This window comes from Chrysochloris asiatica, unplaced genomic scaffold (genome assembly GCF_000296735.1).
Source record: "Chrysochloris asiatica unplaced genomic scaffold, ChrAsi1.0 scaffold00072, whole genome shotgun sequence".
NCBI classification, from domain to species: Eukaryota; Metazoa; Chordata; class Mammalia; order Afrosoricida; family Chrysochloridae; genus Chrysochloris; species Chrysochloris asiatica.
In genome coordinates this window covers 9665358-9684809 of record NW_006408590.1, presented here as the reverse complement: position 1 = coordinate 9684809, position 19452 = coordinate 9665358, and the positions used below count along the sequence as shown (strand labels likewise).

Sequence of the window (19452 nt, the reverse complement as noted above, 5' to 3'; positions counted from 1 at the left end):
TGCAGTGTTTCTCTTACAGCAGCACCACACCAGGACTCTAAGTTTAGAGGATAAGTATCTGCCAGATGTCAGGCATTCAGTAGGTTTTAAAGGGAATTTCTTGGGGCAGTCCAAAGGTAAAGATTTCTGTGTCTAGTCTGGCCCAGATATGGTAGGATGACTCCACCTTCAAGGGTCTCTGAGAACTGGGCACTGCACAGGTCAACAGTTACTGATGCAACTCCCCTGATGTTCTAAACTTTATCAAACTGCCATGATCAATGTACAACCAGAAGTGGAGGGAATTCAATAATAACTGATAGTAAATTTCCCACTTACCTTGCCAGAGCTCAGAGCAGATCCAAACTTGATTTGGAGAAAAAGACGAAAAGTAACATTTCTTGAACCCAGTGTTATGGTGAATGCAAACTCATACCTGATATGTCTGCATATGTTCACACCGGTAAAGTTTTACAGAAGGGCCTTTTTTTTCTGTTTGGTTTTTGAGGAGGTAGACTATAAAATCCCCAACTTCACCCTTACCAGGGGCAGTGATAGGGATGGACAGAATTCCCTCACTGGATAGGCTTCCTTTGGAGATAACCATACTCCAGAGTTTGGAAGATTCGAGAATCTATTTAAACCATGGAAAACATCCCAATAACTGCCTTTGGGTCAGGTCAGGTGCAGAGTGTGGGCTTTGAGTCTGACAGTTTTAGGACCAAATCCCAGTTCTGCTGTTTACAGTTGTTTGGCCTTGAGCCAATTACTTTTCTGAGCTTCAGTTTCCTCAGTGAGCATAAACTAAAAATAACCCAAACCAGTTGCTGTTGAGTCAATTTCAACTCATGGCAACTTCACATGTTTCAGAGTAGAACTGAAATCCACGGGGTTTTTAATGGCTGTGATCTTTAGGAAGCAGACTGCTCGGCCTTTCTTCCAAGGTGACTTTAAGTAGATTTGAACTGCCAACTTGTCAGTCAGTAGCCAAACACTGAACTGTATGTACCTCCCAGGGACTTTTCATTGACCTCATGAGTGTGGTTTCGAGATTAGAAGAGACTGCCTATATAACACTCTGCTTAATGCCCAGGTCTATACAGGGTGGTGGTTGTTATTACTTTAGTTCCACCTGGAAAGCCTCGACTAGGGAAGAGGTTTTAGCCCTGCTGCCTTTCTCGGAATCCCCTACTTTGACACTGACAGGAAGGCTATAAGATGTTTTCATTCCGCTTGGCACAGACCCATTAGGGCTGCTAGCAAAACTGGATTGGTCATTAGGTGTCAAGTCCAATTTCTGCCCAGATACAGGGGGTAAAATATGATCAAGAGTCTCCTGAACTGCACTGCGGCAATCCCAAGTTGCCAGTGCTAACCTTCTCCATGATATAAATGCTATCAGCCTGCCTTAGTGCATTTAAAACCACCAGCTTCCAATTATCCTCCGGCAGAGCTAGAAACGCTTCCTTTTTCAAAGATGCAAAGTGATCACAATCATCTTTTCATATTGCCACCCTTTCTATTGATTTTCATATTAACATAGCCAAGAGGGGGCTCTGTAAGAACTTAGGTTCAGAATCATTTCTGCTGCATATTGTTAGCTATTTCCTCCTTATGGAAAACAGAGATCACTAATATTGTTGACAAAAAAAAAGAAAAGAACTACCTTTAATGTTGTTCTAGTTTGACAGCCTATCTCTCCACTGTATTATTTTTCAGTGCTTTCCAATTTTGAGGTGGCCTCATTTAAGAAATGTATGATGCTGGTGGTTTTGATTAGCTATAAGGGCTCTTTGTGGACTTGTGCCCTCAGGATTAAAAGGGAATGGGTGTGGGTAGAAGACATGACCAGAGGCTGCAAAACTCAACTCCAAATGCCTTGGTGGTTTATCCTCGTTAGGACACATGGGGAAGGGTGGGGCCTGCGACTTACGGGTCGCGGCAGGCTGTACTGGTACATTTCAGGTCGGTAGGTGGGCACCCACTGCACTCCTGCCCTGGGCCGAGTCATGGTTCCAGGAGCACTGGTCACCACCTCCGAGTAGGGCAGGTGCTGTGCCGAGCCATAGGTCTCCTGGTGCCGATTCTGACCCCCGTGGCCCGCGGACGCCAAGCTGAAGGCCTCTTCTAGCAGCATGTGCATCTGTTGTCGGACCTCGTCGATGGAGGGCTGAGAGCTCAGTGTGGAGGTCTCCGAGTGGCCTTTCACCTGCCGTGACCTGCTATAGCCCCGGGGTTCGTTAACTCTGTCAATGTTAGTTTCCTCTATGATTTCCGGTTCCGTCTGTGGGATCAAACAAAAAGCCCATTGATTGGTCAGTAGCTTTCCTTCTCACAAATGTTGTCTGTGATTTATTCGACAATGTTTGCCAGTGATAATGTTGATATTATGCATCTGTGCTCATTTAAGTGGTCTATTGTTAAGTTCAGTCCTGTCCTGTTTAGGACCTCGCTCTGCAGGGATGTCAGCCAGTACATTAATAAGGCTGTATGTACTCCGACTATCAGTACTTGTGTGATCCAGAGCTCGATCTACGCCACAGGCTTTGCTATTTAGCATAATGATCATGAGAAATGGATTCTCATTGCTTGCATTATTAGCTTCCTCTAAAACCTCTTAGAGGTCATCCCCACCTCATGTCTTTTGGATATAAGCATTTAAACTCCTGTAGTGTATTCCTAGAGGGATGACGGCCCCCTGGACCAACTCTGTCCTGCCCCCAGTTAGGGAATGCTGATTGTCTGATACTAGGTATCAAAAAGAGTAACAAAGTCCTTCACTGTTCTCAAATTATGATGCTCCCCAGACTGAGTCCAGCACTCTGGGACAGGCACAGTGAACTGTACTCTAACAAGTCCTTCCCATAGCTGTGATGTCCACTCAAGTGTGAGACCCACTGCTCTAGAATATTCTCCTGCCTTCCTCCAGTGAGCAGCTCATACAGAGAGTAGTTGCAACACCTAAATGGGCAGAGAGCTGGGATTCTCGTCTGTTCATGGATGCTTGCTAGTGTCTGTATGAGTGACAGATTATGATATGAAACAGTGGGGGAGCAGTTAGTTCACATTCAATTCTAATACTCACATTTCCGTGGCAACCATTGTCTGCTAAAGGAACCTGCGAGTTCTGCATAAATAGACTGGTTTAGGTCAGTTGGCCAACTCACTTCCTATCTATTACATGAGTAATAATACAGTCATCTTTTAAAAAATTAGAAGATACAGATAAACAGGAGAAAAAAAAAAGTTCCTGATGGTGCATTGGTTAAGCGCTTGGCTGCAAATTGGATGGTTGGCAGTTCAAACCTACCAGCACCCCATCAGCAGCTCTCTTAAGAGAAAGATGTGTCAGTCTGCTTCTGTAAAAATGCACAGTCTTGGAAACCAAATAAGGCAGTTCTATTCTGTCCTATAGAGTCCTGGTGTGGCACTGTTGGTTAATGCACCAGACTGCAAAGCCATTTGAACTGCAAGGTCGGTGGTTCAAGCTCACCAGCTGCTCCTCGGAAACCCTAGACAGGGTCGCTATGGGTTGGAACCGACTCGATGGCACTTAACAACAATACTAACATTCTGTCCTGCAGAGTCACTATGATTTAGAATAAACTCGATGGCAATGAGTTTTTTTTGACTACCATAAATGATTTCACTTTTACTTTTTAAAATTAAGGTGTACTTATCTCCACTCCCAATCCTATCTGCGTATGTATGTGTGTGTACACATCCATTCAAAATGCTTTATGCTTTCAGATCTTGATTCTGGTTGCTCATTATAATTTGCATAGATATTCTCCTACTTAGGTTCCATCACTTAGTCATGGGCAATGTCACAGCTTGCTGTTATTAAGTGCCGTCAAGTCAGTTCTGACCTATAGCGAACCTGTAAAGGGTTTCCAAGGAGCAGCTGGTAGGTTTGAACCGCCAACCTTGTGGTTCAAACTGACCTTGCAGTTCAGTGCATTATCCCATAGTGCCACACCAGGAACAAACTCAAGACAAAAGGCAAATAATTTAATTTGCAAAATATTCCCAGGGTATAAGAGTGAGGTCTAGCATGAGTAAATGGGAGGAGGAAGCAAAGTAGTGATGCTGCGGAGCACGGAGGAGCAATCCACCTCAGAAAGGCTGCTCCAGAGAACCCCATTGTATTGTGAGGTTGTCATTGTGGCAGATGGGCTGAAATGGACCCACCAGTTGTTCCACATAACAATGGCAGAGAAGCTTCAGGGCAAAAAGCAAGAGCGATGGGACGTAGATGGGACTGCTAAGCCCACAGGTTGCAGCTGAGCTGGGTGGGTTGCCATAGCAATGGTTAGACCTAGAAGATGAAAGACAGTGTATAAACCATGTTCCAGTGAGGAAAGTTAACATAATGTTTCTGTGTCAGTTTCCTCATCTGTAATATGAGAATAATAGAACTTGCCTCAAAAGGTTTTATATGAATTATAACAGGCAATGCATTTAAAAATGCATTCTACCATGGAACAGTAGCACATGGTAGAAACAATAATAGTTGCTGTTATCATCGTAATTGTCATTAACATTACTTTTACTCATTCAACTGCACACATTTTTCATCTAATTACAATGTCTAAAGCACTGGGATCAAATAGCCAATACGCATTCTGTCCCAGGTATGCCTCAAGTCTGTTACTGTTGTGTGTGCCCTTGAGTCAGTTCCTACTCATCTGTAATGGTCTCCTCAGGAATCAAATATGACCTGTGTAGGGTTTTGGAAAGCAGCTGGTGGGTTTGAACTGATGATCTTGTGGTTAGTAGTCAGGTGCTTATCCTACAGTACTACACCAGGACTCCAGTCTACTGTCTTTTAAATGGTAATGGGCATGGCGCTGTATGATAAACACTAGACCATCAGGTGAATTTGAACCACAGGTTGCCATTTCAAACTCATCAGCTGCTCTTCAGAAGCCCTATACAGGGTCCCTATGAGTCAGAACCAACTCAGTGGAACTTAACAACAATTTCTGAAAGACATTTTTTACACAATGGATAGTATGTTCTGAAACTGACTGTCAGAGCCTGAGGGATTTAAGACACCCTTTGATTCCTCAGGAGACCATTACTGATGAGGAGGTGGAGGCCAGAGAGGCTAAGCAGGCAGTTTGCTGTCCCTGCACCTGCCCCATGTGCATCCAGCAGCACAAGGTTGTCTCTTCCATTTCATCATCAATGCCGGTTGCTACCCACATTGCCCTTCCTCCCTATATCCAGAGTCTCCCTAATAAATAATGAATGCTTAATGCTAAACTACTGCCAGATGAAAGATTAATGTCACTGGGGAAAGCTGAACTATAATTTTTCCCACCCTTGAGCTGCGCTGTGCATTTCAGTTACACTGGAGGAGCTATTATTGTTGGATTTATAGTTGTGCATTAACAATGGTGAAAGTACACTCCTTAGCAACATCTCCCTTCTTTTCCACTTCCCCAGGAGCCCTGCAATGGGGCTGTAATGGAGCAGCTCTCTGAGGAAGGCTGGTAAGGAGAGGGGTGACCTTTGCTGGGGAGGTTGGGACATTTTCTCCAGTTTCATGTTTCAGGGATTCCATAGTTCCCATTGTCATTCCAGTTCTGTTGTCAATGGGTCACCATGTATTGGGGCTGGCTTTATGGCAACTAATTGCGCTGCCATCTGCCTGATGACTTCCCAAGGGAAACTAACCTCTGCTTCTCTCCAGAGGTTTCCATACCCCTTGAGGGTTTCCCTTCAACTGTAGGGCCAAGAGTCTTAGATCAAGTTAGACCCTGACAGGTTTGCATAAGTCTTCTGCTAAAGAACTCTCCTTTTCCTATAATTCTCACATGTTTTTTCAGTCTTCTGATATATACAAGGAGAAACAAGACGAGCTTTCCATATGTACTGGGACTCCCCTCATCACACTTGTACTTACTTACACAATGTCTGTCTTGCTCACGATGGGAAATTCCCTGACCACATCTTACCTCAGTCTCCCATGAACCTAATATAAGGCTCTTGGCACTCTAAGTTTATAATATAGAACTGAAATTAAAAGTCTGTCCAATTGTCATAGGATAGAATTTGAGGTAAGGAAAAAAGCCCACATCTTTGTATGAAGAGACTCTGAAACTTGCACTCCAGCATAGAGTAGTTAAAACAAATTGAAAAAAATGAGGAAGTAAAAGAGTTGAATAGGAAATTTCCAAGGGCAGTTAGAGAAGACAAAGACAAATATTATAATGAAATGTGCTAAAATCTGGAATTAGAAAACCAAAAGGGAAGAACACACTCAGCATTTTGCTGAAAGAACTGAAGAAAAAGTTCAAGCCTCATCTTAAAGGATTTTATGGGCAATTATTGAATGATGCAGAAAGCATCAAAAGAAGATGGAAGGAATACACAGAGTCACTGTACCAAAAGGAAATGGTCAGTGTTCAACCATTTCAAGAGGTAGCATATGATCATGAGCCAATGGTATTGAAGGAGGATTGAAGGCATTGGCATAAAAGGTGCTCCAGGGATTGATGGAATACAACTTGAAATATTTCAACAAGTTGATCTAGTACTGAAGGAGTTCACTCCATTTATGCTAAGAAATTTGAAAGACCTGGCCAAATGACTGCAAGAGATCTATATTTGTGTCCATAGTAAAGAGAGGTATATTGCAGAAATCATCGAACAATATCATTAATATCACATGCAAGTAAAAATTTTCTGAAGATAATTAATGCAACAGTACATCGATAGGGAATTCCAGAAATTCAAGCTGGATTCAGAAAAGGACATTGCTGACGTCAGATGGACCTTGGCTGAAAGCAGAGAATAACAGAGAGATGTTTACCTGTGTTTTATTAAGTATGCAAAGGTTTTCAACTGTGTAGCTCATAACAAGCTATGGATACCATTTTGAAAAGTGGATATTCCAGAGCATTTAATTGTGCTCATGAGGAACCTGTACATAGAACAAGAGGCAGTTAGAATAGAACAAGAGGATAGTGAATGGTTTAAAATCAGGAAAGGTGTGACCAGGGTCACATTGTTTCATCATACTTGTTCAATCTGTATGCTGAGCAATTAATCTGAGAAGCTATATTATACAAAGAAGAGCATAGCATCAGTATTGGAGGAAAATTCATTAACCTATAGTACGCATATGATACAACTTACTTGCTGAAAGAGAAGAAGACTTAAAATTCTTACTTATTAAGGTCAAAAACCACAGTCTTCAGTATGGGTTGCACCTCACTGTAAAGAAAACAAAATTCCTTACTACTAGAACAATAAACAACATCATGTGAAATGTGGAAAAGATTGAATTTGCCAAAGATTTAGCTTGGATCTACACTCATGCAAGCAGCAGCAAAGAAATTAAACAGTGTATTGCAGTAAATCTGCTGCACAAGACCACTGCAAAAACCATGTAGGAGCCATATCTGATTTCCCCTAGCTTCACAAGGGAGAAAGAGAAACAGTGAAAATCAGTCCAAGGCTGATTCCTTAGAAGTGGAGGTCAGACATGCTTCTACCCTACAGCCTTCTTTACTCCATTCTGACACTAACCATGCTTCCTACCACATTCTTTGTACTACATCTAGGTTTGATAACCCACTGCAATGGCCACACAGAACTCATAACAATACTCACGATTATGTGGTTTATTAGGGAAGTGAACAGGGTACAATTCAGGATCAAAACCAACTCTGGACGCAGTAGTTTTCCTCTTGTCTGCGATATTGTAGGCACGCCTCACTCTTGTCTTGGGCCTCTCACCCATGTGGCCCGCTGTCCTCTGCCCTGCTAGGGCGAGTGATACAAAGCTCTTTTAGCTAGGCTGTGACTAGCCAAAGGGCATATTCTGCAAGCATATCCTGCCCATAGGCACTCAGCTTTACTCAGCCCACAGGCCTAGTTCTGGAAGCTGTTCTGTCTCTCTATGCCACTGCCTCTGTCATCATCTCTGCCATTACCTCTAGATGTTGCCTCTTCATGTCTCATGCTCCGCTAATGCTCTTCCTTCTTCATGGTCCTGATATCTTCCTTCTCTGCTTCTGAGATGGCTCCTTTTAAACCTAGCTGGAGGGCAAAACTAACTAATCCCAGCCCTAGAGTCCTATGTACCTAATTCACATAGTCCCATCCAACCACTTGCTGGGATTAAGAGGACTTTGGATAAAAAAGCCATATCAAGAAAATTCAAGGTACCACACCTCTTTAAAGTATTCAAGAACAAAAATAATTGTTTGAGGACTGAGGTGTTCCTGACTCCAGCCATGATATTTTTAATAGTCTCATATGCATGTGAACATTGGACAATGAATAAGGAAGCACTGATACATTTGAGTTGTGGTATTGGAAAAGAATTTGAAGGGACCATGGACTGCCAGAAGAACAAATAGGTCTGTGTTGGAAGAAGTGCAGCTGAATGCTCCTTAATAAAACACACAAAATGGGTTGGTCAACGTATCTGACTAGATGGGGATGGTCAGAAAAGGCCTAAAGAGATTATGGAGACCTGAAGAAAGACACATTGGCAATGTGGAAACCATAGGAAAGAACCTAAGGAAAGCAAGCTTGTGAAAAAAACCCCGAGTTGGCAAAGAGCTTGTAGTGGTCTAGACAAGGCTGGTGAAAGGAGATGGAGATAATACTCTTGGGGTTCAATAGTGAATAATTGTTATCAGGACTGACTGCGGTTGTTGCAAATGTAAAGGTAGACATTTTATAACAAAAGGAGGGGAGTGATTGATCTTGCAGTCCAGGAACGGAGGACCCTGGGACCATCAAAGGAGAAGAACAGAATGCAGGACCCTACCCAGAGAAGCAGTCATGCCAGAGATGGAGGCAAAGATGATGATGTGGAGAGATGGAGCGGCTGGGGATTCTAGACTCAAGGAGGGAGAGGGGCTGTGTGCTGGTGGTTGGGGGCAGGCTTGCAGGGTATACCCTTTGGTTGCTGGAAAGGTTATATATTCCTGAGTGCTTTGGTGTACATCCCCCTCCACCCCGGAAAAAACAAAAAAACAAAAAACAGAGGGAATAGAAGCAAACGCTTTTGAATGATGATGCACGGAGGGGATTATAATTATTGCAATGAAATGAAATACAATAGGATGAATGTAAAGGTGGTGTTCTCCCATGTAAACTATCACTCAATTCATAATAAAAACATTAAAAAAAAAAAAAAAAAGAGCTTATAGTATTTAAGAAGGAGAAAGAAAGGCAGGCAGTGGGCTGAAACCTTGATTCTCAGGAAAGCAGGGTGGAAAGGCAGATAGGGACCAGATCACACAGGGTCTTGAAGACCGTGGTAAGAAAGTAGGACTGTTTTTTTATTGCTATTTGTTTGTTTGTTTGTTTAACTTTTTATTGTGAATTGATTGAAGATTTACAGAGAAGATAATCAGGTTTACATTTTTAAAAAGCACACATTTGTTTCATCCGTCAATGCAGCATCACTTATTCCACTTCCTCCCTGTGCTTCTTGTGTCCATTCCTCTTCTTTTCCAACCCCTTCTGCACTTGATCCTTGGGTAAGCACTGCCCTTTTGATCTATAATGGTTAAACATTCTATGATGTATGCAAAAATAGGGTGGAGGCCAGTCTGTCTTCTCTGGCTTCACGAGGAGGAAGGAGAATCAAACTCAAAATCATCCCAAGGTCAATTTCTATGAAGTGGAGGTCAGCTACGCCTCACCCTACACCCTTTTTACCCTGTGAAGACACCAACCATCCCTCCCATAGTACTGTCTTCTTCACAGCTGGGTTCCATAATCCATTGCAATGTCCACATAGAACTCATAGACAACACTCACGATTACTGGGTTTATTACAGAAATGAACTGGATACAAGTCAGGGTCAGAAACGACTCACGATGTAGCAGTCCTCTATTTAGGACTGCTCCATGGTCTTCAGTCATTTGTTCAAGAACAAATATGTTCTTGAGATGGTTTCTAAATTCAGGCGGAATATACACAGTATCAGATTTGCTTGTTCTCATATTTTGGCTCTTGTATTGTTGCTGTTAGGTTCTGAGTCAGGAATACACAACAAAATAAAACCCTGCTCGGTCCTGAACCAGCCTCACAAATTGTTTTGTTTGGACCCATGGTTGCTGCCACTGTGCCAGTACATCTTGTTGGGATCCTTCCTCTTTTTTGTGACCTTCCACTTTTCTAAGTATGATGCCCTTCTCCAGAGACTGGTCCCTCTGAAAATATGTCCAAAGTATGAGAAACAAAGTCTTGCCATTGTCCTTTATAAGGAGCATTCTAGCTGTACTGTCTCTATGACAGATTTGCTTGTTCTTTTTGTAGTCCATTTGGCTCTTGTGGACTTGTTTTTAATTTTCTTCTGCTTAAACGTGAACTCACCTGTGAGCAACTGATGTTGTGTTCCACAGTAACCTGTTGCCTTGTTCTGACTGATGGTATATCGAGCTTTCTTGTCTTCTTTTCTACAGATATAGTTGATTCCTGTGTATTCCATCTGGCAAGGTCCATGCACATAGTCATCTGTTATGTTGTCGTAAAAACACATTTCCTGTGAATAGGTTGTTGGTCTTGCAAAATTTTGTCATGAAATCTCTGGCATCATTTCTCTCATCAAGGCCATATTTTCCAGCTACTGAGCCTTCTTCATCTTTGTTTCCAACTTTCACATTCCCATCACCAGTAGTTATCAATGCATCTTGAGTGCATGTTTGATCAATTTCAGATTACAGAATTGGTAAACATCTTCAGTTTAATCATGTTTGGCATTATTGGCTCATGAATTTTTTTTTTTTTTTTGCATTTGAATAATAATTGTATTAACTTATTTTTCTTTCTGCAGTTATTGTTAGGTGCTGCTGAATTGGTTCTGACTCATAGCAACCCCATGTACAATAGATCAAAACATTGCTTAGTCCTACACCATCCTCACAATCCCTGGAGGCATGTACATGTTATCCTATCACAGACAGCACTATACTTTAAGATAGATCTTGAAATGTTCTTTTTGACAATGAATACAATGTCATTCCTCTTCAATTTTTCATTCCTGGCATAGTAGACCATATGTTTGAAAATAAGAGTTTAAAATTGCCCTGAAATACAGGCATATTTGCTATTAAAAGAGTAGGCTGACATCTTTTCTAACCCCTTTAATGCACATGAGGTGGCCATGAGTCTGGTTGGCTTTATGCACAGGAAGGAATTCATTTCAATGCCAAAGTTAGTTAATGATATCATCTAGCTTTTTATAAGTGGTCAGTTTTTGACATCTTTCTCAAATTGTATGTCCTTTTAAAGGGTGTGCCTCCCCCTTGAAAATTACAACCTAACGGAGCCACAGTTACGTGAGTGTGTGGTACCTGCCTTAGATGTTGGGATGGGCAAGAGATTGAGAATTGTTGCTGGGACACACAGTTATTCACAAGCCCCTCTCTCTCTTCAGGCCTATTCATCTCTAATGAAAATTTCCAAAAAACCCAGGTTGCCATCCAATCCTGGGGCCAAGACTTCCTGGTACAGTGTGCATCTATGTGTGTGTGTGTGTGTGTGTGTGCATTTGTGTACATACATTGTTGGCTTGTTAATTTATTTACATATCTATTTTTATACTTAGGCTTTTTCTTCATGTCAACTTAAAAAAAATTCAGAATTCATTCCGTCTTCTAATCCTTATGTTTTTACCAGATCACAGTGTAGATCTTCCTGGCTTGTTCACTAATTTGGCAGAAATGACTAGATCCAGATCCCCAGGCCCAGTAAGAAGAATAACATGTTCCCAAATGAATTACCTGATCTTTGTTGGGCTGCTGGATTCTTTTGCCAGAGGTGTTTTGGCAATTTTGGAAATCAATGAGCTCAGACAATGAAGGCATTGTTTAGAACTACAATTCTTATCTCCTTCTACTTCATCTATGGGTTCATTTTTTTGTCATGTGTGTTACCTATGCAAGGATCCTTGTGTGGAGTAGCATCTAACCTCCTTTTCAGAGGTGCAGTAATCTAGGGCATATGTGCATAAAGTTTGTGGGAAAAATGGAAAGAAAGGAATTTTCCCACTAACATTTTAATGACCCCTTGCATTGTATTATGTGAGGGTAGACAGAAGATGAGGGATGCATATGGAAAGTCATATTGCATGATGGCTTTGGAGATGGGCTCTGGAGCTGGGCACACAAATGATGTAACTGCTCTGTGCCTCAGTTTCCTCATGTAAATAATGGAAATAATAGTAGCATCTGCCTGACTGGTGACTGCAAATTCAATTAGATGATACACATAAAAAAACTAGAATGTTGTTGTGAAGTGCCACTGAGTCAGTTCCAACCCATAGAGGCCCTATGTAGGGTTTCCAAGGAGCATCTGGTGAGCTTGAACCAGCGACTTTGCAGTTCAAACAACTTTGCAGTCTGGCGCATTAGCCCACAGCACCACACCAGGAATCTGAAAAAAGACTAGAATAGTACCTAGTTTCTACTGAGCAGTCTGTAGCTGTTAGCGACTTTACATATCAGTAGTATAAAAAATCAAAATGAGATTTGGGTAAGCAATTTCATTTTTATAGTCAACAGTCAAAATTCTTAAAAATTACTCTCTGGATGATCATTTTCTCCTAAAGAAGAGTATATTTGTTGATGTCTTTGAGGCTACGTGTACTTCTGAAAGAAATCTGTATTTTTAAAAAAGTGTTTGTTTTTGTTTTAGAATGAAGTAGACCTCCATCCAAATGCTCTGTAATTGGAGTGTTTATAAGTAGCGTAGTGGTTAAGAATCGGGCTGCAAATCTCAAGGTCAGCAGTTCAAAACTACCAGCTGTTCTGCGGGAGAAAGATGAGGCTTTCTGCTCCCATAAAGATATATGAGTTGGAACTGACTCCATGGCACTTAACCACCACCACCACCATAGGTATGTATGAGGATTTAACAACCTTCCTTAAAAGGCCGTATCTCCTTCCATTGTTTGATTGCTCTAGATAACAGTTATAAACCGTGTGCCCACCAAAAGATAATGCTGAAGTCCTGTGAATGTGACTTCATTTGAGAAAATAGAGCCTTTCTTTAAAAATGTTAGCAGTTAAGTCATACTGAAGTAGGGTGGGTCCTAGTTCTAATCCCTTCTGAGTGGTGTCTTATAAAGGGTAGAAGAGACGCAGACACAGTCACATGGAGGGGCAGGATACCACGTAAAGAGACATATCCAAGACACAGAATAAAATACCAAAGACCTCTGGCAGAAGCTGGGAGAGAGGCATGGGGCAGTTTCTCCTTCAGCGTCCTCAGAGGGACATGGCTGACACCTTGGTTCGGACCTCCCAGTTTCTAGAACTATTGAGAAAATAGATTTCTTTAAAGTCACCCATTTTGTGATATTTTATTATGGAAGGCCCAGGAAACTAAGATAATAATTTACAAACATGATATTCCAAACATATTAAATGAGAATGGCAAGTCATGCCATGCTGGTCCCAAAACACCAGTTTGCACCTTGTACGATTAATAGGAAAGGCTCTTCTCTTTGCCCTCACAACTGTGAAAGTGTCTGTGCCTAGAATCTCACAAGAAATCTATTAATATCCATCTTGAAATAAATTAAGAATCCTGTCCTATCTAGGTTCAAACCCTCCAGCTAGCTGCTTCTTGGAAACGCTATGCAGGATTGCTATAGGTCAGAACTGACTCGATGGTACTTTAATACCAACAATATCTTTTCTCAGGTGCATCAGCAGAGGAAAAAGTACTTCAAACTAGCCAACTATCCCCAGGGAAAAAATGCTCAATGTTGGCAGGGAAAGAGAAGTTGACAACCTCAAATTCCAATTTTTAATCACAGGCTGATGATCAGATTAACAATTGAGTTTGGCATAAGAAATACTTCTATGAGAAAAATTAACATTGAATAATTTAACTCAGGGAGAGAGAGAAAAGACTTGCCTAAGCACCTGAAATTCTATAAAATTAAACTATTAAACTGTTTTATATGAAAAGGAAAAGGAACAAAGATAAGGGGATTGCCACCAACGCAAACATCAAGTTTGAATGTAAGATAATTAAAAATTTAAATAAAGGTAGAATAGCTCTGTTGTTCATTGAATTATTTAAAAAATACCACTTGGAGTCTTCGTGGCAAGCAATGAGATGAGAAAATGAAGGCAATGTTTAGAACTATAACTCTTATCTCTTTCTACTTGATTGACTGCCTCATTTTTTGCATGTGTGTGTTACCTATGCAAGGATCCTGTGTGGAGTGACATCTAACTTCTCTTTTCGAGGTACAGAAATATAGGACATATAGGAACAGACTTCAGAAAATTTTTGGAAAGATGGAATTGAAAGATAATCCAATGACCAATCCTGAGTAGAAAAAAAAAATCTTCTTGGCTGTAAATGACAATGACATATTTAAGGAATCCACGGTCATTTAAAAATGATAACAAATTTCAACCAGACATATTTGAATTATAACTCTTGTTACAGAAAAATTTTCATTTGTAATTAGGATGAAATGAAGATTTTTAAAATTTTTATTTTTTTTAGGAGAATGAGAAAGAAACATTTTTCACAAAACTTAAGAGTGCATTCAAGATTATTTGGAATTTTGGGACCGGGTAAAGCATTCTTGGATATAGTATCATTCATATGATCTCATGGATATAACTACTATACAACTCTATGGGCAACACCACATTCTAGCTCATCATCCAGGGACATTTGGTGGAAGTAGAAGAATTTCTGCTGTTTGGAGGCATTTCTAAACATAAGCGTGCGCTTCATTACATGAAATCACCAAATGGTTCAGCTGGACATTTCATTGTTTCCATGGCATATTGAAGAGTCACGAAATCAGGAACAAACCCAACCTCTCAACAGTGTTAAGGAGTAAAAGAAGACTGTGCTCAAATGAATTCTAACCCATAGCCATGCTTCCTACTGATCATCTAAGGTCAGAGGGGAAGAAAATTAAGGACATTTAGAATCTTTGTTGAGTCTAAAGTCAACAATGTGCTCTTCCTAAAATGTTAAAATTTAGAAATAAAGACCTTTTAGCAGTCATTTGTTACTTTAACACATCCCAAGCAGTCTTAGGGAACTCCTGGCTCTTTAGGCTAAGCACTGGGCTGTGAACTACGAGGTTGGCGGTTCACGTTCACAAGCCGCTCTATAGGAGAAAGATGAGACTTTCTGTTCCTGAAAAGATTTACAACCTCAGAAACCCTTTATAGGGTCACTATGAATTGGAACTGACTGGATGGCACCTAACAACACAAACAACCTTACTTTGTAAATTCCTAAACCCATTGTCCTGGAGTCAGTTCTGACTCAGAGTGACCCTATTGGACAGAGGGTTTCCAAGGCTTTCATCTGCAGAACACACTGCGTGTCTTTCTCCCAAAGAGTGAGTGCCCAGTGGGGTGGCTCGTGGGTTCACTTGGCTCTACTGACCTTTCCTGGTAGCGTCGAGGGTTTAACCACTGTACCACCAGGGTTCCTTAATTTGCAGATTAATAAAATAAATAGATAAACTAGAAAACATTTTCATGCATTTACAAGTTCCACAGACGTGTAAGACACTGAAAAATTATGTTGTTCTTGTTAAGTGCTGTCCAGTCAGTTCTGATCCATAGCAACTCTGCATAGGGTTTCCAAGGAGCCACTGATGGCTTTGAACCACCAGTCTTGTGGTCAGCAGTCCACACTGACTCTACAGTACCATGGAATAGTATATTCCCTTTGCTTTAAGAGACTTACATCATAGCCGCTGTTGCGGATTCCACGCCGGGGTCGCTCCCGTGTCACCAGAAGGTCCATCTCAGTTTCCCCTGGACTTGGGCTGTTCAGAGATTGCCGGCTTCTGTAGACAGAGTTCTTCATCTGTTGCCTGAAGACAATTCAACAACTGTTATGATGCAGCAAATGCCCTGACAGATGGAATTTTCTACTGATCCAAATGACAGGCAACCAAAGAAGGGTTTGGATTTGCCTCACACATCTCAGAATTGATGATATTTGTTCCTCAGTCATAAGCGGTTGTAGAAAAAGTATAATAAAGATTTTTCTTCCCCCTCTCTCCCCCAACCCCATTCTGTAACCATTTGGCTGAATTGTAAATGCCTTTTTATATAGAAACTGGGGAACCACAATCAATTGCACCACTGCAATCTCATTGAATACTGTGCTGCTGAAAGACCAGGGGTTTTCCTGTGACCCTCTAGAACAGCTAACATTGGGAGAACAAACTTGTCTTTGTCAACATAGCAGCTTCCTTTTCATTCTTCTGACCTCACAGGCAGGGCTTCTAAGATGCATTCATAACCCCCCCAGCTAATGGGCCACTTAATATCATAACTGTTGACAGACTTCTGAGCTAAGGACCCACAAACCTTATGGAGGCTCCTCGCTCCCTCCTGGAGTGGTGCTGTAGGACAAGCAGTTGACTGCAAGGTCAGTTTGAACTATAAGGTTGGCGTTTCAAACTCACCAACTGTTCCTCGGAAACCCTATGCAGAGTCACTCTGAGTCAGAACCGACTCGATGGCACCTAACAACAACAATAATATTTACCAGGAGTGCTGTAGGATAATGAACTGCACCACAAGGTCACTTTGAACCACAAGGCAGGTGATTCAAAGTTACCAGTCACTCCTCGGAAAACCTATACAGGGTCGCTATGAGGTGGAACCAGCTCGACGGCAATTAACAACAACAATATTTATGCAGTGCCTAAGTGGCAGCATCGATGGACTCAAGCGTGGCAACAGTAGTGAGGTTGGCACAGGATTGGGCAGTGTTTCGTTCTGCTGTGCATAAGGTCGCTATGAATCGGTATTGACTCGATGACACCTAACAACAACAACAACAACTATATGCCAGGCGCTGTGGAAGAAAAGGAAGCTCCACAACTGAACAAGACAGCAATGGCTCCTGCCCTCCTGGAACTTACGTTCTAATGAAGGAAGACAATTAACAAAACCATTTCCAAGTGATAAAGTGGTAGTAAGGACAAACAACCAAACCTAAACATGTTGTCTTTGAGTCAGTTCTGACTCATAGCGACCCTACAGGACAGAATAGAACTGCCCCATAGGTATGTTTCTAAAGCTGTAATCTATAGGATAGAGTAGAACTGCCCCATAGGGTTTATAAAAGCTATACATTTTACAGAGCAGTCCCAGTGTGGTGCTATAGGATAAAGCACTGGATTGCAAGGTCACCTTGAACTGCAAGGTTGACAGTTGAAACCCACCAGCTGCTCCTTGGGAACCCTATGTTGTTGTAAGCGTAGTGGTTATGAATTGGGCTGCTAACTGCAAGGTCAACAGTTCGAAACCACCAGCTGCTCCATGGGAAAAAGATGAGGCATTCTGCTCCCGTACAGATTTACAGCCTCGGAAACCCTGTACAGGGTTGCTATGGGTCAGAACCGACTCAACGGCACTTAACAACAATAAATCTTTCCTGGAGCAGAACACCTCATCTTTCTCCCGTGAAACTTCTGGTAGTTTAGAACTGCTGACCTTGAGGTTGGCAGCCCGACTCGTAACCACTACGCTACCAGAGCTCCTTTGGGAACCCTATACAGAGTTGGGATGGACTTGATGGCATTTAACAACAACAACAATCTTGACAGAAGCAGTCTGCCTCCTCTTTCTTCCCCATAGTGGCTGGTGGGTTTAAACCTTTGACCTTTTGGTTAGGAGCCTAGTGCTTGATCACTATGACACTATGGCTCTAAAAGGACAAACAAGGTAATCCAAAAATGGACAAAGGACTTGAATAGACATTCCTCTAAAGGTGATATAAAAGTAACTAATAAGAATATTGTTATTGCTAAGTGTCATTGAGTCAGTTCTGACTCGCAGCAACCCTGTATAGGGTTTCCGAGGAGTAACTGGTGATTTTCAACCATCAATCCTGCAGTGCATTACCGTGCAGTGCCACACCAGGGCTCCCAGTAAATATTAGCATAAGAACATGGCTACTTTGATTTTTTAAAAATGGAACATAGCAAGTGTTGGTAAGAGCATGGAACATTTGTCCACTGCTGGATAAAATGTAAAATGGTGAACGGTTTTTTGTGGTTCTTCAAAAAGTTAAACATAAAATTACTGTATGACCCAGAAATCCCACTGCTGGATATAGACCTAAAAGACATGAAAGAAGAGACTCAAACAGATACATGGACACCAATGTTCACCACAGCATTATTTACAACAACCGGAAGGTGGAAACAACCCAAGTGTCCATCAGTTAATGAATGCATAAACTAAATATGGTATATGCACATAATATAATATTATTCAGCCATAAAGAGAACTGAAGTTCTGACACACTAGGACACAGATGAACCCTGAAAACATTATGCTGAGTGGAATGTCAGACACAGGTTCAGATTTGTATGATCTCATTTATATGGAATATCTAGAATAGACGAATGCATACAGACAGAAAGTAGATCATTGGTTCCCGTGAGCTGGTGGGAACGGGGAGTTAGTGCTTACTCGGAACAGAATTTCTCTTTGGGATGATGAGTTTGGAAATAAATAGTGGTGATGGTGGTACAACGTGGTGAGCGTGATTAATGCTACAGGAATGTAGACTGAAAAGAATTAAAATGGCAAAGTGCTGGACTACCAACCATAAGGTCAGTGGTTCAAAGATACCAGCTACTCCTTGGAAATGCTATATAGGGTTGCTATTAGTTGGAACTGATTCAAGTGCACTTAACAGCAACAACATATTTCACTGTATTTTAAGAGAGGAAAGGAAAAGCCGAAACACAAAACCCTAAGGAGATGTGATGGTAAGGGGCTAAGATGAGGGATTCTTTAGACAGTACGGTCAGGGAAGTTGTTTCTGGGGGAGTGATGTTTGGGATGGAGCCAGCCATGGGCTGATCCAGGCATAGAGCAACTCAGTTCCAGGGACCGGCACATCCAGAGGCTCCACTCAGCTACCCTAGAAAATGCATAATTTGTCACCATCGTCTTCTTTCATCTGTCATTACAACCAGTTACTGTTGAGTCAGTTCATGTGTGTCAGAACAGAACTGTGCTCCATAGGTTCTTTTATTATTATTATTGTGAACTGAGTGATAGTTTACATGGGAGAACATCGACTTTACACCACTGTTTCATTGCAATGATTACAATCTCCACCGTGCATCATCATGCAGTATTTGCTTCCATTCCCTCTGTTTGTTTGTTTTTTTTTGTTTTGGGGTGGGGAAAGGTGGGGATGTACACAAAAAGACTCAAGAATATATAATAATTTAAACAACCAAAGGGCACATTCTGCAAGTCTGCCTCCTGGCCACCAGAAACCAGTCCCTCTCTTTCCATGAGTCCAGAGTCTTCAGTTGCTCTGTGTCTCCATGTCCTTATCTCTGCCTCCATCTCTGTCATTGCTGCTTCTCTGGCTAGGGTCCTGCATTCTGCTCATGCTCTTATCCCTTGATGGTCCTAGGGGCCTCTGTTTCTGGACTGTAAGATTAACTACTCCCCCTTTTT

The 19452-nt window shown here is 41.6% G+C and overlaps 1 protein-coding gene across 1 annotated transcript in view; it reads right to left on the bottom strand.

Moving 5' to 3' along the window:
* The window catches only part of KIAA1549L (KIAA1549-like ortholog), a 136479-nt gene that overhangs the window by 18259 nt on the left and 98768 nt on the right, over positions 1-19452 (bottom strand). The window contains 2 exon segments of the mRNA XM_006864909.1: positions 1913-2263; positions 15695-15824. Coding sequence (XP_006864971.1) covers positions 1913-2263; positions 15695-15824 — 481 coding nt within the window.